This window comes from Crinia signifera, chromosome 6, assembly GCF_055691185.1.
Source record: "Crinia signifera chromosome 6, ASM5569118v1, whole genome shotgun sequence".
NCBI classification, from domain to species: domain Eukaryota; kingdom Metazoa; phylum Chordata; class Amphibia; order Anura; family Myobatrachidae; genus Crinia; species Crinia signifera.
The window spans coordinates 58,678,390-58,696,596 of record NC_139222.1 but is presented as its reverse complement, the minus strand read 5'-3'; the positions used below and the strand labels follow the sequence as shown (position 1 = coordinate 58,696,596).

The following is an 18,207-nucleotide window of genomic DNA, read 5'->3' as shown; positions in this document are numbered from 1 at the left end:
TGGCTGCGTTGCGCATACAGTGCGCCATGCAAATCGCGCCTGGATCGCGCCTGCTCCTTGCGCTATAGTCCCGTTATAGATCGCGTTATAACGTAACGTAATCTTGTAAATGTAACCTGCACTTACACTCATTGACCACCAGATGTCACTTTTCCCAAACAGTACAGCGCATGCGTAAAAATCTCTTCTACAAAACAGTGGCCGCCACGACTTTTCACTACGGATTTTGTCCTTACTTTACGGACAGATTGTTTTGTATTTATTCGCAGAAGCAGCTACGTACGGTCATTTATGTAATTGGTACAGAAGCCATGCTAACCTTTGCTATTGCTGGATGACTACTTAAAACATTATTTGAGGACCTACAGTATCATACTTTACACTACGGATTTTGTCCTTACTTTACGGACAGAGTTCTTTTCTTTTATTCGCAGCCGCAGTGACGTACTGGATGGTCATGAACTGTATTTGATTGGTGCAGAAGCCATGCTAACCATCTGCCAGGAGTAAAATCACAGGCAATAGTGGCCTAGCGGGTAGAGGCACGGCTTCACTATCTCAGTATCAGTAGTTCGATCCTCAGTTGATTACATTATATTTTTATTTCTTAAACGTTTTTTTTCGCAAAATAGATTTAGCTTTTCAGGTAAAACTCCTTGCCTTGAGGACCGTGTTTCGGGATTAAATTCGCTAACCATTGCTAACCAGCCACTTTTCACTACGGATTTTGTCCTTACTTTACGGACAGATTGTTTCGTATTTATTCGCAGAAGCAGCTACGTACGGTCATTTATGTAATTGGTACAGAAGCCATGCTAACCTTTGCTATTGCTGGATGACTACTTAAAACATTATTTGAGGACCTACAGTATCATACTTTACACTACGGATTTTGTCCTTACTTTACGGACAGAGTTCTTTTCTTTTATTCGCAGCCGCAGTGACGTACTGGATGGTCATGAACTGTATTTGATTGGTGCAGAAGCCATGCTAACCATCTGCCAGCAGTAAAATCACAGGCAATAGTGGCCTAGCGGGTAGAGGCACGGCTTCACTATCTCAGTATCAGTAGTTCGATCCTCAGTTGGTTACATTATATTTTTATTTTTTAAACGTTCTTTTTTTTTTTTTTAAACTAATACAGTTACAGTAGTTGGTGCTTATCAAAATCTTTCGGACTTTTCCACAAACAAAAACGATAGTTAATACCAATACTGTACATACTGTACTGCGCTACAGAGAACGTTTTTTTTCAGCAACAATAGATTTCTCCAAACTCAGACACAGACCGACACCTCAGACAATAAGATGTTGATTGCAGTCATATGTTAATTTCAGTCTGCCTTTTTGTTTCGCTGGTAATTGTACATAATTCAAATGCACCTATCAGCTTCATGAAGGATTTCCTTTGTCTCTGCCAGCATAAATTCAGCTACAGTACATTAAAATTGTCAAACAATCCAGTTTGTTTTTCTGCATCTAAACCGTGTAGAATTGCTACGGATCGTCTCTTCATCTCTTGCCTGTATACAAGCACGAGATTGTACCTGTACACCTGGACTATTCATTCTGCTGAATCCAAAGTCAAGTTGTTGCTGCTTTCGTGTTTCTACCGTTTTACCATCATACTGCCTTCCTTCCGCAAGAACACTACTGTATCTTCTCGCTGGAGCAGTAAGTACACTATACAGTAGTACAGTCATTTGTACATTTCACTGATTGCTGCATTACAGTATACAGTAAGCAGCACTACAAAACGGTCCCTGCGCGGAAGCGCTCGGTTCCCACCCTTCCCTGAATGAAGATGTTTCCCTTCTTTCCCTACTGTTCAAATGCACCCGGTGCAGAATACTGTATACTGTACAAGTGCCATTGAGAATATTGTACAATGTGTTAAAATTGCCTGGTGTGTATGGGCCGCAAATCCCCGACTAGCGATGACAGTACTCTATTAGGGTGGGCTACTGTAGGCTGCTAAATACTAGTTCTCTTCGTAATACCATTGGTGTAATACCGTAAAACACGTATTTTTTCCTCAAACGAGGGGACCGGTGTTTTTCTCATGTTTACAGACTATTTCGCAGAGTCAGTCAGTAATAGGAGCACATGTGATACAGTATCGTGATTTTCAGCCATGTTGGGAATCGAGATGGCTGCACAGTGCAGTAGAGATAGCGCCATGTGGAATATTGTACAATGTGTTAAAATTGCCTAGTGTGTATGGGACGCAGATCCCCCGCTACATTTGCGAGGGCAGGATCAACTTTCCCTCCCCCTTACTGCACTTCTGCTTCAGGTACTGTACCATACAGTAAGTACCATAATGAACAGTGCATGATTCTCTTGAGGATCATACAGTACACACTAAACGTTTTTCATCTGAAAATTGCCTGGTGTGTATGGTCCAGAGTTCCCCGACTAGCGATGAGAATACTTTATTAGGCTACTGCAGGCTGCCGCTATGGGTATTGTCCGTATAATGTGTAATAAATCCTGGATTGGGGTATTGTCAGTAATATTGTTGTAATACCGTAAATAACGGATCATTTGGCATTTTTTCCCCGCATACTGTACTTGTAATTGAAGTAGTCACAGCAATAGGATCACGTGGTATCGTGATTTTCCGCCATTTTAGGGATCAACATGGATGCCACATACAGTACAGTGCAGTGCAGTAGAGATACTGTAGCGCCATTTAGAATATTGTACGTGTTAAAATTGCCTGGTGTGTATAGGCCGCAGATCCCCGACTAGCGATGACAATACTCTATTAGGGTGGGCTACTACTGGCAGGCTGCTACTATGGGTATTCTCGTATAATCTGTGCAACTGTAAATACTGTTGGTGTAATACTGTAAATACTGTATACTGTAGTAACGTATTTTTTCGCAGTTTGGGGATTTTTGCGCATATTAATAGACTATTTCGCAGACTCAGTCATACTGTTTGTGTAAAAAATCCCCTAGCTGTGTACAAAATCCCCTAGCTGTGGGTGTTCGTATTGTAATACTGTACAGTAATTACTGTACAGTAATACTAGATTACAGGTATCCGGAGAACCAGAATACTGTACCAGTTTATTTTTTTATTTTTTTTATTACATTTTTTATTAATTCATTGCATTATTATTATACAGCAGGAACAGCATGTGGTGTCATTGCATTATTATTATTACAGTATACAGAGGGAGCAGCCTGTGGTGTCATGGCATTACTTTTATATTATACAGGGGGAGCAGCCTGTGGTGTCATGGCATTATTATTATACAGAGGGAGCAGCCTGTGGTGTCATGGCATAATGCCATGACACCACAGTCTGCTCCCCCTGTACAATAATAATTATGACACCACAGGTGGCTCCCCCTGTATAATATACAGTAAAATGAATGCCATGACACCACTGGCTGCTCCCTCTGTATAATAATAATAATAATGCAATGACACCACATGCTGTTCCTGCTGTACTGTATAATAATAATGCAATGACACCACAGGCTACTCCCGCTGTATAATATACAGTAACAATAGTAATACCATGACACAAATTATTATACAGGGGGAGCAGCCTGTGGTGTCATTGCATTATTATTATACAGAGGGAGCAGCCTGTGGTGTAATGGCATTACTTTTATATTATACAGGGGTAGCAGCCTGTGGTGTCATGGCATTATTATTATGCAGAGGGAGCAGCCTGTGGTGTCATGGCATAATGCCATGACACCACAGGCTGCTCCCCCTGTACAATAATAATGACACCACAGGGTGCTCCACCTGTATAATATAAAAGTAATGCCATGACCACAGGCTGCTCCCCCTGTATAATAATTTGTGTCATGGCATTACTATTATTAATAGTAATGCCATGACACAAATTATTATACAGGGGGAGCAGCCTGTGGTGTCATTGCATTATTACAGATACTGTACAGTATGTCGTTTTAGATCATGTTAACTTACTACTATCCTGTGTTTTATCCTCGACCAGGCTCCTCCTGTCCTGCTGCGGCTCCACAAATTTCTGTTCCCCTCTCTGCGGCCTCCTGAAGCGTCCCCCACAAGTTGCTCTGCGGGCGGCCCCAGCCTTCCTCCAGTCTCTGAGTGCAGACGCGTGGGTGGGAGGCGTCAACGTCATGACGTCCACACCGCACCCAGCGTCTGCCGACTGCCACTGGGGATAAGAGGGAACAGGCTGCCGGCCGGAGCCCTCCTCCACGTAGCCGTGGAGGCCGGCGGCCATGTTGCTGTGGCCTCAGACATCATTTAAAAAACCACAGTAACATGGCCGCCGGCAGTGAAAAAACAAACAAACGGCAATGCGGCCTCAGAAACGGGCGCGGCGGCGCGGCCCGCAGCACACCTGCCAGAGCGGCCTGGGGGGCAGATGGCATCCTGCCCCCCGGCCCAGCCCGCCCCTGCCTCCACCCCTCCTAGTCTGTCTGTCTAAGCCCCATCTGTTAACGTACTGTACTTTTGTTTATCGCTTCATCCCTTTTATTGAAAAAAAAAGCTCATGTCTATGCAGTACGGTCACATAATTTTCGGTACTTGTGACTTACAGTATCTGGGCAGCCAATGTTGAAATTGTATGCCAGTACCCTAAGCATGCAATTTGATGCGATTTCCCTTGAAATTCCTTTGAAGAGAAAATTGCTGTTGCATTGTATGCTATTGTATTGCATGCGATGCGATTTGATGCGATTTTAATACTGTACTGTACAGTATGTACAGATGTACCCAGATGCCTGTTTCATACAGTATGTGAAATGGCCCCCCAGACCCCATTTTTAATTGTATTCCCACCCTGATGGCTAAATGCCCCCATTGTTAACGCCACCCCACTATCAACGCCAACCCGAAGCGTGGCGAGCGGCGGCGTTACGCGTCCTCCGACCTTTTCATACCCCCACAATCCACGTCGGCGTGGAGTTGATTTTATATAGTGTGGCGAGCGCAAGTGGGGTGGCGTTAACAATGGGGGCATTTAGCCATCAGGGTGGGAATACAATAAAAAATGGGGTCAATTGTATGATTGTATGCGATGCAATTTGACGCGATTTTAGGTGCGATGAAGAAAATCAGGCGCCCAAATAAGTCACAAGTACTGTACCTACTGTAATTTTCACTACTGTAATACCATAATACAATACTGTATGCTACTGTATTGTACTGTAACTAATGTACTGTACTGTACAGTATGTACTGTATTAACTTGAATCTTATTGTTGTGTATTGTAGAGTGCACTGCCTACTGAAGATGGTGAAAACAAAAAAATTCTATTCTGGAGAACCTACACTTGCATGTCCCAAGAGAATGGCTGCATTAGTGCCAAACATTAAAAATAATATCGTTAAGAAGAAAGCAGGAAAAGAAAATATTCCTGTTGTCAAACTACGGAAAAATGCCAAGGCCAAGAACAAGTCTTTGTTCGCGACTATAGGAGAATCTCACGATGACTGTCTGGTGCAAGACATTACCACTGATGCACAGCAAGACATTAACACAGTGACAGATGTGTCAGTTCCCGTAGATAATGACTTGCACCCTTTGGAGCTTCACATTACACCTCTGGAACAAAAATCTCAATCACCGTCCCGTAGGAAACTTAACTTTCTGGATCACAACCCACCACAATGTAGCTGCACAGGGCTGGTGAGAGACATTTTGGGCAAGATGACCCACCTGGAAACCCAAAACAATGGACTGTCTGTACATGTGGATGAACTGAAAGCGGAAATTCATGTACTGACAGGACAAATTAAAGTGCTGTCAGGAGGTCTGATTGACATGCTTGCTCAAGCCAAACAATGGCAAGCTGCTACAGGGCCACCCATTACACCCACAACATCTAATCCAGTACAATCACAATTTGACTGCCCTGATGCATTTGAAACAGAGGATTTTGACTTGGAAATGACCCAACCAACCACATCTTTCCACTTTTCTGATTTGGAGATGACACCAGCTTCATCCAACCGATTGGCCAGCCCTAGCATGGACACAGAAACTGTTTTACCAAATGAATTGGTGAACATGGACACAACACCAGTGTCATCTCACTGGTTGCCTGCCACACATAATGCTTCAGATACACAACAACGTCAGACCAACTTAACAAGTACCCCACTGACATCTCACTGGTTGGCTGACAGACACAATGCACCATCCCAAGCCTCTAACAACATGGACACTGCAATGGTTGCATCATCCCAATTGTCCCCTGGAAATATGATCGTCGCAACCTTACCTCAACATCAAAGAACATCACCTCTACATGAAAGAACACCTAGAATCATACCCAAAGAATTGTGCGCTGTGGGGATTTCCTTGCCTGACATGCCGCTCAAAGTCATCACAGCTGAGGGTGTCAACACTCTCTTTAAAGCAGCGAAGATGGAAATGCACCGTTATGCACAACAGATTTTCCAAGAGCATGTTTCTTTTGACCTGTATAAGAATTGGTGCAATCGGGTCAATTATGATGGGCAACGTAATAAATTTGCAATCCCAGAAAATCTGCGCCTCGATATAGTGACACGGCTCATGGGGAAATTTGAGCTTACAAAGGCTGATTGTACAAAGATAAAGGACACTATAAATGGATTGCTACGGATGCCCAGAGTTACACGCTGGACGTGCTTACTGTAGCACAGCAACTGGAGACGTCTCTTCAAACTGGCATCTACTGTACTCACAGAACAAAGGACTGGCAATGAAATGGAAAAAAAGTACGTTTATGATCTTACTGTACTGTATCTCTCTCCCTCTCTCCCATCCCCTTCCAACATACTGTATCTCTCTCTCCCCCCCCCTGACATCCTTGTGACCATTCAGTACTAACGCTATTCTCTTTTCTTCTCTCCCCATGCCACTCTACAATGAGCAAAATCAAGCGAGTTTGGGACCGAGAACAAAGGACTGGCAATGAAATGGAAAAAAAGTACGTTTATGATCTTACTGTACATTACTGTATCTCTCTCCCTCTCTCCCATCCCCTTCCCCTGCCAACATGTTTCCCCCCCCCCCCCCGAAACCCTTGTGACCATTCAGTACTAATGCTATTCTTTTTTCTTCAACCCTTATCCACCACATGCCACTCTACAATGAGCAAAATCAAGCGAGTTTGGGACCGAGAACAAAGGACTGGCAATGAAATGGAAAAAAAGTACGTTTATGATCTTACTGTACATTACTGTATCTCTCTCCCTCTCTCCCATCCCCTTCCCCTGCCAACATTTCCCCCCCCCCCCCCGAAACCCTTGTGACCATTCAGTACTAATGCTATTCTTTTTTCTTCAACCCTTATCCACCACATGCCACTCTACAATGAGCAAAATCAAGCGAGTTTGGGACCGAGAACAAAGGACTGGCAATGAAATGGAAAAAAAGTACGTTTATGATCTTACTGTACATTACTGTATCTCTCTCCCTCTCTCCCATCCCCTTCCCCTGCCAACATGTTTCCCCCCCCCCCCCGAAACCCTTGTGACCATTCAGTACTAATGCTATTCTTTTTTCTTCAACTCTTATCCACCACATGCCACTCTACAATGAGCAAAATCAAGCGAGTTTGGGACCGAGAACAAAGGACTGGCAATGAAATGGAAAAAAAGTACGTTTATGATCTTACTGTACATTACTGTATCTCTCTCCCTCTCTCCCATCCCCTTCCCCTGCCAACATGTTTCCCCCCCCCCCCCGAAACCCTTGTGACCATTCAGTACTAATGCTATTCTTTTTTCTTCAACTCTTATCCACCACATGCCACTCTACAATGAGCAAAATCAAGCGAGTTTGGGACCGAGAACAAAGGACTGGCAATGAAATGGAAAAAAAGTACGTTTATGATCTTACTGTACATTACTGTATCTCTCTCCCTCTCTCCCATCCCCTTCCCCTGCCAACATTTCCCCCCCCCCCCCCCCGAAACCCTTGTGACCATTCAGTACTAATGCTATTCTTTTTTCTTCAACCCTTATCCACCACATGCCACTCTACAATGAGCAAAATCAAGCGAGTTTGGGACCGAGAACAAAGGACTGGCAATGAAATGGAAAAAAAGTACGTTTATGATCTTACTGTACATTACTGTATCTCTCTCCCTCTCTCCCATCCCCTTCCCCTGCCAACATGTTTCCCCCCCCCCCCGAAACCCTTGTGACCATTCAGTACTAATGCTATTCTTTTTTCTTCAACTCTTATCCACCACATGCCACTCTACAATGAGCAAAATCAAGCGAGTTTGGGACCGAGAACAAAGGACTGGCAATGAAATGGAAAAAAAGTACGTTTATGATCTTACTGTACATTACTGTATCTCTCTCCCTCTCTCCCATCCCCTTCCCCTGCCAACATGTTCCCCCCCCCCCCCCCGAAACCCTTGTGACCATTCAGTACTAATGCTATTCTTTTTTCTTCAACCCTTATCCACCACATGCCACTCTACAATGAGCAAAATCAAGCGAGTTTGGGACCGAGAACAAAGGACTGGCAATGAAATGGAAAAAAAGTACGTTTATGATCTTACTGTACATTACTGTATCTCTCTCCCTCTCTCCCATCCCCTTCCCCTGCCAACATTTCCCCCCCCCCCCCGAAACCCTTGTGACCATTCAGTACTAATGCTATTCTTTTTTCTTCAACCCTTATCCACCACATGCCACTCTACAATGAGCAAAATCAAGCGAGTTTGGGACCGAGAACAAAGGACTGGCAATGAAATGGAAAAAAAGTACGTTTATGATCTTACTGTACATTACTGTATCTCTCTCCCTCTCTCCCATCCCCTTCCCCTGCCAACATGTTTCCCCCCCCCCCCGAAACCCTTGTGACCATTCAGTACTAATGCTATTCTTTTTTCTTCAACTCTTATCCACCACATGCCACTCTACAATGAGCAAAATCAAGCGAGTTTGGGACTGAGAACAAAGGACTGGCAATGAAATGGAAAAAAAGTACGTTTATGATCTTACTGTACATTACTGTATCTCTCTCCCTCTCTCCCATCCCCTTCCCCTGCCAACATGTTTCCCCCCCCCCCCCCCCGAAACCCTTGTGACCATTCAGTACTAATGCTATTCTTTTTTCTTCAACCCTTATCCACCACATGCCACTCTACAATGAGCAAAATCAAGCGAGTTTGGGACCGAGAACAAAGGACAGCCACGCCTTGCAAGAAGCTTTGTTGTGACCAACAGTACTTTAAATTATTGTACCTAAAATACTGTATGACTTTGTCCTGTTTAAATTAATGTGCTGTGTTTTTTTTATTTTATTTTTTATTATACTGTATTTGAAGTCCCCACACATGATTCAAATTGTAATGAAACGTACTGACAGTAATGATTGTTATAAATTTTTTATTAAAAAAAAAAAAAAATTATATTAATCTTAATAATAAATTGAAAATGTGATTTATTATCCCCTGCAGCATTTGCACCACTCTTCTTAATTCTTCTGTGAAAATAAACAAACAAACAATGTACAGTTTTAGAACAGAAATACTGTACATGTTGAATACTGTACTTTACAGTACAGTAAGCATTACTATTACTACAGTATACTGTACTGTACTTTACCTCTATCCATGGGCGGATTTGGATGAGGGGTGGAGGCTGCCTCGTCCTCTTGTACCCTTGGCACTGTGGAAAAATGAGAAAATATACTTTAAAAATAAAGTTTTTATTACTGTAGTATTATTATTATTATTACTTGTAATACACTAGTTACTGTATGGTTATTACTGTAAAGTACAGTAAGTGTGCGATATGACGTGCAGCATACTGTATGGCAGCAGCTCAAAAGGGAAGGAGGCTGCTGCCAGGGCAATAAGATGTAATCCCTGGCATCGAGCAATAAATCCCTGGCATCAAGCATGTAACATCTACAGGTAGCAATGAGAATGCACTGTAGGTAAGCCGCAGTTGTGTGGCATAATACTGTACAGTACAGTATGTACTGTAATGGGCATTACGGTGTGTGGCATAATGTGTGTCAAATAATGTGTAAAGGGCAATACAGTATGTGGCCTAATGTGTAATGGCCATTATAGTGTATAGCATTCAGTGTAATGGCCATTACTGTGTGTACCATTATGTGTGATGGGCATCATGGTGTGTGGCATAATGTGTAATGGGCATCACGGTGTGAGGCTTAATGTTGAATGGGCATCACGGTCTGAGGCATAATGTGTAATGTCTGTGTGACATGTAATAGGCATTACGAAGTGTGAGGTGTACCATGTAATGGGCATCACAGTGAGGGCATCACAGTTTGCAGTGCAATGGGCATTAGGGTGTGTGGCATAACGTGTAACGGTGTATTGTTGGCTGATTGTATCCTGTGTCTGTTTTTCTTCCCCTATCAGAGCTTGATTATTATACTCATTGTTAGACTATTGTATTACTTGTTATACAGTACCTGTTATTTCCTATTCCTGTAACCCCCTTTTGTCCATTAGGGACTTTAATACATCATTTACGGAGTTTCTATCTCCTTACTTCTACAGTATACTGTGGTCTCGTCTGTTATTCACATATAGCGATAAGGTATATTACGGTCACTGTCCTTAAAGGTGTATTCGCAGATTAGAGACAGAGTACTGCGAAGGGATCTATTATTAAGGTATTGGTTCTTTGGTGTATAATACACAATAAAGGTACGCTACGCTGCGCCACGATTTGTTCGCACGTACCTACTGTAGGTATAAAAGGTACGCTGGTTACGGACATACTGTAATACGTAACCTAGGCTTTTCACTTATTGTCCTTTGGTCATAATAAATCAACATTAACAATTGGTGGGGGGGCCTGTAGAATGCCCGCAGGGTACCAGCGTGGGCCAATGGCACGCCAAGAGAAGACACAATTACTGTACAGTAGGAGAGAAAGAAAAAAACAAACACAAACTCAATAAAGAAATGACAGGACTTACTCTCAGACGGAGCGGCTGAGGCGGTGGGGGCTGTTATGGTGCCCTGGTCTGCAATCGGAGTCACTGTGGGAAAATGTCAAAAATGAGAACAAGTGCTGTTTACTGTTAATAAACTTACCGTACTCTTAGTACTGTAAATAGGGCGGGGGTGGCTTTACAAAAAGGCGTGGACTGAATTTTATAAAGTGCTGCGCCCGCCATACTGTACTTTAGAAAATCCACTCTGCTCCACAGTGGATAGGACACATACCGCTGCGCATTCCCTGCTTGCGGCTGCCCTGGATAGTGGTTGTTTCAAAAGGAGGCATTTGCCAGTGCAGTACCGGATGTACACTAGTACTGCCAGTGGCAATTGCCTCCTTTTGTGCATCAGAGGCCTTGGCGCAACGCTCCACCCCCACCCCCCTGACATGGACACAACGCTGACTACGCAGGGCTGCGCTAGGCTGCCATTGGCCCACGCTACCAGCGTGGGCCAATGGCACGCCAAGAGAAGACACAATTACTGTACAGTAGGAGAGAAAGAAAAAAAAAACACAAACTCAATAAAGAAATGACAGGACTTACTCTCAGACGGAGCGGCTGAGGCGGTGGGGGCTGGAAGGGTGCCCTGGTCTGCAATCGGAGTCACTGTGGGAAAATGTCAAAAATGAGAACAAGTGCTGTTTACTGTTAATAAACTTACCGTACTCTTAGTACTGTAAATAGGGCGGGGGTGGCTTTACAAAAATGACGTGCAGCATATGGCAGCAGCTCAAAAGGGAAGGAGGCTGCTGTGGCTCTGGCATGTGGGAATGCAGTTTAAAAAGGAAGAAGGCTGCGGCTCCGGCAGGTATCTGATACGAAGAGTGCTTAATGCTTTCCGAAAGTGTGTGCAGTGTGCCCCCAAGCAATGAGCATGAAACTTCCACTGTCAATTAGCATTTAACCACCCCCTTCTCAGGTAGCATGGAACCCCTGGTAAAATGCATGTTACAGTACCCCTGGAAATGAGCAGTTCACCCCACCCCCCTGGCAATTAGCATTTCACACCCTCTGGCAACGAGCATGAGACACCTGGAATGGAGCATGTAGACCAGGGCAATAAGATGTACTGTAATCCCTGGCATCGAGCAATAAATCCCTGGCATCAAGCATGTAACATCTAGCAATGAGAATGCACTGTAGGTAAGCCGCAGTTGTGTGGCATAATACTGTACAGTACAGTATGTAATGGGCATTACGGTGTGTGGCATAATGTGTGTCAAATAATGTGTAATGGGCAATACAGTATGTGGCCTAATGTGTAATGGCCATTATAGTGTATAGCATTCAGTGTAATGGCCATTACTGTGTGTACCATTATGTGTGATGGGCATCATGGTGTGTGGCATAATGTGTAATGGGCATCACGGTGTGAGGCTTAATGTTGAATGGGCATCACGGTCTGAGGCATAATGTGTAATGTCTGTGTGACATGTAATAGGCATTACGAAGTGTGAGGTGTACCATGTAATGGGCATCACAGTGAGGGCATCACAGTTTGCAGTGCAATGGGCATTACGGTGTGTGGCATAACGTGTAATGGGCATTATGGCATGTGGTATACAGTACTACAGTATGTATTGGCTGTGTGACATGTAATCGGCATTACGGTGTAAATTTTTGACGTGCACCATTGGAACGCACATTTTCTATTATCCCTGTTTTACAAACATTGGTCAAGCCCTGGCATAATGTGTCATGGGCAGTATGGTGTGTAGCATTACTGTATGTAAAATGGTCATTACTGTGTGTAGCATTACAGTATGAGTGTTGGCCATTATGGTGTGTGGCATTATGTGTAATTGGCATTACTGTACTGTATGTTGGGTGGCATTATGTGGAATGGGCATTACTGTGTGTGGCATTATGTGGAATGGACATTACTGTGCATGGCATTACAGTACAGTATGTGGAATTGGCATTACTGTGTGTGTAATTACAGTATCTCTAATGGGCATTAAAGTGTGTGGCATTTTGTGTAATAATAGGCGGTGATGGACATGTCCAGTGATTGACATGCCCCTTGAATGGTGCACCCCCTAATAAAATGGGCTACGCACACCTACTATACTGTACAGTATGCGCAGCAATGCTTACAGTACCTTCTTCATGGCGGATGGAAGCACAGGGACTGTTATATTGAAAGGGGTAAAGAGGACGAGGAGGGGTGTCCAGCCACATCAAGGGCAGGGTGCCCTGGTCTGCAATCGGAGTCACTGTGGGAAAATGTCAAAAATGAGAACAAGGATGGATTGTATGGTCGACCGAAAGATTGTCGACAGTCATAAGGTCGACATACTGCAAGGTCGACAGGTGTCTTGGTCGACATGGGATAAGATCGACAGGTCATCAGGTCGACACAAGCATTAGGTCGACATGGTCTAGGTCGACAGTCAAAAAGTTCACCATTGAGTTTTTCATTATTGTTGACTGAATGTCGACACAGTCAACATGTTTTTCATTATTGTTGACTGAATGTCGACACAGTCAACATGGACAATAGAAAAGTGCATTGCGTCCCCTCAGCCTCGGCCAAAGGCACGCCAAGAAAATACACAAGTTGGAAAGGAAGAAAAAATACACAAACTCAATAAAGAAATGACAGGACTTACTTTCAGACGGAGCGGCTGAGGCTGTAACGGCCCGCAAGGGCAGGGTGTCCTCCTCGCCTTCAAGCGGAGGCACTGTGTGAAGATGAGAAAAATGAGAAAGTGTGCTGTTTAAATAAAGTTACTGTACTCATTACTGGGTTTACAAAAAGGCGTGGACTGGATTTTATAAAGTGCTGCGGCCGCTATACAGTAGTGTACTGTACTTTATAAAATCAACTCCGCTCCAAAGTGGATAGGACCGCTGCGCTTGGTATGGTCGACCGAAAGATTGTCGACAGTCATAAGGTCGACATACTGCAAGGTCGACAGGTGTCTAGGTCGACATGGGATAAGATCGACAGGTCATCAGGTCGACACAAGCATTAGGTCGACATGGTCTAGGTCGACAGTCAAAAAGTTCACCATTGAGTTTTTCATTATTGTTGACTGAATGTCGACACAGTCAACATGGACAATAGAAAAGTGCATTGCGTCCCCTCAGCCTCGGCCAAAGGCACGCCAAGAAAATACACAAGTTGGAAAGGAAGAAAAAATACACAAACTCAATAAAGAAATGACAGGACTTACTTTCAGACGGAGCGGCTGAGGCTGTAACGGCCCGCAAGGGCAGGGTGTCCTCCTCGCCTTCAAGCGGAGGCACTGTGTGAAGATGAAAAAAATGAGAAAGTGTGCTGTTTAAATAAAGTTACTGTACTCATTACTGGGTTTACAAAAAGGCGTGGACTGGATTTTATAAAGTGCTGCGGCCGCTATACAGTAGTGTACTGTACTTTATAAAATCAACTCCGCTCCAAAGTGGATAGGACCGCTGCGCTTGGTATGGTCGACCGAAAGATTGTCGACAGTCATAAGGTCGACATACTGCAAGGTCGACAGGTGTCTAGGTCGACATGGGATAAGATCGACAGGTCATCAGGTCGACACAAGCATTAGGTCGACATGGTCTAGGTCGACAGTCAAAAAGTTCACCATTGAGTTTTTCATTATTGTTGACTGAATGTCGACACAGTCAACATGGACAATAGAAAAGTGCATTGCGTCCCCTCAGCCTCGGCCAAAGGCACGCCAAGAAAATACACAAGTTGGAAAGGAAGAAAAAATACACAAACTCAATAAAGAAATGACAGGACTTACTTTCAGACGGATCGGCTGAGGCTGTAACGGCCCGCAAGGGCAGGGTGTCCTCCTCGCCTTCAAGCGGAGGCACTGTGTGAAGATGAGAAAAATGAGAAAGTGTGCTGTTTAAATAAAGTTACTGTACTCATTACTGGGTTTACAAAAAGGCGTGGACTGGATTTTATAAAGTGCTGCGGCAGCTATACAGTAGTGTACTTTATAAAATCAACTCCGCTCCAAAGTGGATAGGACCGCTGCGCTTGGTATGGTCGACCGAAAGATTGTCGACAGTCATAAGGGCGACATACTGCAAGGTCGACAGGTGTCTAGGTCGACATGGGATAAGATCGACAGGTCATCAGGTCGACACAAGCATTAGGTCGACATGGTCTAGGTCGACAGTCAAAAAGTTTACCATTGAGTTTTTCATTATTGTTGACTGAATGTCGACACAGTCAACATGGACAATAGAAAAGTGCATTGCGTCCCCTCAGCCTCGGCCAAAGGCACGCCAAGAAAATACACAAGTTGGAAAGGAAGAAAAAATACACAAACTCAATAAAGAAATGACAGGACTTACTTTCAGACGGAGCGGCTGAGGCTGTAACGGCCCGCAAGGGCAGGGTGTCCTCCTCGCCTTCAAGCGGAGGCACTGTGTGAAGATGAGAAAAATGAGAAAGTGTGCTGTTTAAATAAAGTTACTGTACTCATTACTGGGTTTACAAAAAGGCGTGGACTGGATTTTATAAAGTGCTGCGGCCGCTATACAGTAGTGTACTTTATAAAATCAACTCCGCTCCAAAGTGGATAGGACCGCTGCGCTTGGTATGGTCGACCGAAAGATTGTCGACAGTCATAAGGTCGACATACTGCAAGGTCGACAGGTGTCTAGGTCGACATGGGATAAGATCGACAGGTCATCAGGTCGACACAAGCATTAGGTCGACATGGTCTAGGTCGACAGTCAAAAAGTTCACCATTGAGTTTTTCATTATTGTTGACTGAATGTCGACACAGTCAACATGGACAATAGAAAAGTGCATTGCGTCCCCTCAGCCTCGGCCAAAGGCACGCCAAGAAAATACACAAGTTGGAAAGGAAGAAAAAATACACAAACTCAATAAAGAAATGACAGGACTTACTTTCAGACGGAGCGGCTGAGGCTGTAATGGCCCGCAAGGGCAGGGTGTCCTCCTCGCCTTCAAGCGGAGGCACTGTGTGAAGATGAGAAAAATGAGAAAGTGTGCTGTTTAAATAAAGTTACTGTACTCATTACTGGGTTTACAAAAAGGCGTGGACTGGATTTTATAAAGTGCTGCGGCCGCTATACAGTAGTGTACTGTACTTTATAAAATCAACTCCGCTCCAAAGTGGATAGGACCGCTGCGCTTGGTATGGTCGACCGAAAGATTGTCGACAGTCATAAGGTCGACATACTGCAAGGTCGACAGGTGTCTAGGTCGACATGGGATAAGATCGACAGGTCATCAGGTCGACACAAGCATTAGGTCGACATGGTCTAGGTCGACAGTCAAAAAGTTCACCATTGAGTTTTTCATTATTGTTGACTGAATGTCGACACAGTCAACATGGACAATAGAAAAGTGCATTGCGTCCCCTCAGCCTCGGCCAAAGGCACGCCAAGAAAATACACAAGTTGGAAAGGAAGAAAAAATACACAAACTCAATAAAGAAATGACAGGACTTACTTTCAGACGGAGCGGCTGAGGCTGTAACGGCCCGCAAGGGCAGGGTGTCCTCCTCGCCTTCAAGCGGAGGCACTGTGTGAAGATGAGAAAAATGAGAAAGTGTGCTGTTTAAATAAAGTTACTGTACTCATTACTGGGTTTACAAAAAGGCGTGGACTGGATTTTATAAAGTGCTGCGGCCGCTATACAGTAGTGTACTTTATAAAATCAACTCCGCTCCAAAGTGGATAGGACCGCTGCGCTTGGTATGGTCGACCGAAAGATTGTCGACAGTCATAAGGTCGACATACTGCAAGGTCGACAGGTGTCTAGGTCGACATGGGATAAGATCGACAGGTCATCAGGTCGACACAAGCATTAGGTCGACATGGTCTAGGTCGACAGTCAAAAGGTCAACATGGGGTTTTTCCACTGTTTTTTTTTACCCGAATGTCGACATACAGTACTGTAGTTTTAAGTGTCCATGCACTCGGCACACTATTTTATTCTCCCACAATGCCCCAGTGCAGTGATGGCTAACCTTAACACTCCAGCTGTTGTTGAACTACACATCCCAGCATGCCCTGCATCAGTTTTAGCATGGCCAAATAGTAAAACTGTAGCAGGGCATGCTGGGATGTGTAGTTCAATAACAGCTGGAGTGTCAAGGTTAGCCATCACTGCCCTAGTGGATATTAGGGCATGAAATACCGCCTGTCGGCTCTTTAAACAGTGAAAAATCCTATGCCGACCTAATGACTTGTTGACCTTGTCCCATGTGGACCTTGCAGTATGTCGACCTAGTGGTGAGGCCCTAATGACTGTCGACCATCTTTAGGTCGACCAACTGAATGCTGCTGCAGGGGCAGAGGACTGGGGGGGGCACATGGGTGATGCTGCACTTTTATACCGCTACAGTATGTGCGCTTCATCACTGAATACTGTATAACTTTTTGACAAAATATTTTGCTAAATAAACCAACCAACATTTTTCAATGCTAACATTTCATGTCTTTTAATTTTTATTTAAATCATCGAGGGAAGGTTGGCTTCAGTTTCTCACAAATACAGTATCCTACAGTATAAACGACAATACATTAGTGGGGGTTGGTGGTGGAGAGCTTTAACACATAGAAATGCTAATGAGTTAGTGTACTTGGAGTGGGGAGGCTAATACTGTAGTGTGATTTTTCCTTTCACAGATACAAGATTCAAATGTAAATGTCCTTTTTAGACAATGCAGTCTTTAGACAATGCAGGTTTATAGCGACCCTTAATCAAATTACTGTATCTGTCTGCACTTAACACTACAGAAAGGAGGTTGAACTGTCATCTCTAGTACAATGCAGCTTTGAAAAGGGGAATCCAGTCATCACATTTGAAGAAAACTTTCAGATTTTCACAAATACAGTACAGTACAGGTTGAGTATCCCCTATCCGAAATGCTCAGGACCGCGAGCATTTTGGATAGGGGAATTTTCCGGTTTTTGGAATATTTTTTTTGCAGCCATACTTACCTGTCCCCTGATGGTCCCCGGGTGTCCCTCGGCGTCCGCGCAGTCCGCGGGCGTCCACAGCAGGCCTCCGACATCTTCTCCTGGTCTCCAGCGGTCCCAGGAATGCATTGCGCGAGTGTGCGCGCGCAATGCATTCCTGGGACCGCTGGAGACCCTGGAGAAGATTCCGGAAGCCTGCTGTGGACGCCCGGGGACTTGGTAAGTATGAAAAGAGGGTTAGGGGTTAAAAAATAGAAAAAAAATTCAAATGATTCCAAAAACCACGGTAAGAAATGGCAGGACTTACTCTCAAACTGGGCAGCGGCTGCGCCTGTTGAGCCG

General features: G+C 44.3%; 1 protein-coding gene across 1 annotated transcript; it reads left to right on the top strand.

Annotated features, from left to right (window-relative positions):
* Positions 1-1,247: 1,247 nt before the first annotated feature.
* LOC146007651 (uncharacterized) lies at positions 1,248-7,010 on the top strand. The gene is made up of 2 exons (XM_083146152.1): positions 1,248-1,674; positions 5,235-7,010. The coding sequence occupies exon 2, from the start codon at positions 5,254-5,256 to the stop codon at positions 6,643-6,645; it is 1,392 nt and encodes a 463-aa protein (XP_083002278.1). The 5' UTR covers positions 1,248-1,674; positions 5,235-5,253; the 3' UTR covers positions 6,646-7,010.
* Positions 7,011-18,207: the final 11,197 nt, after the last annotated feature.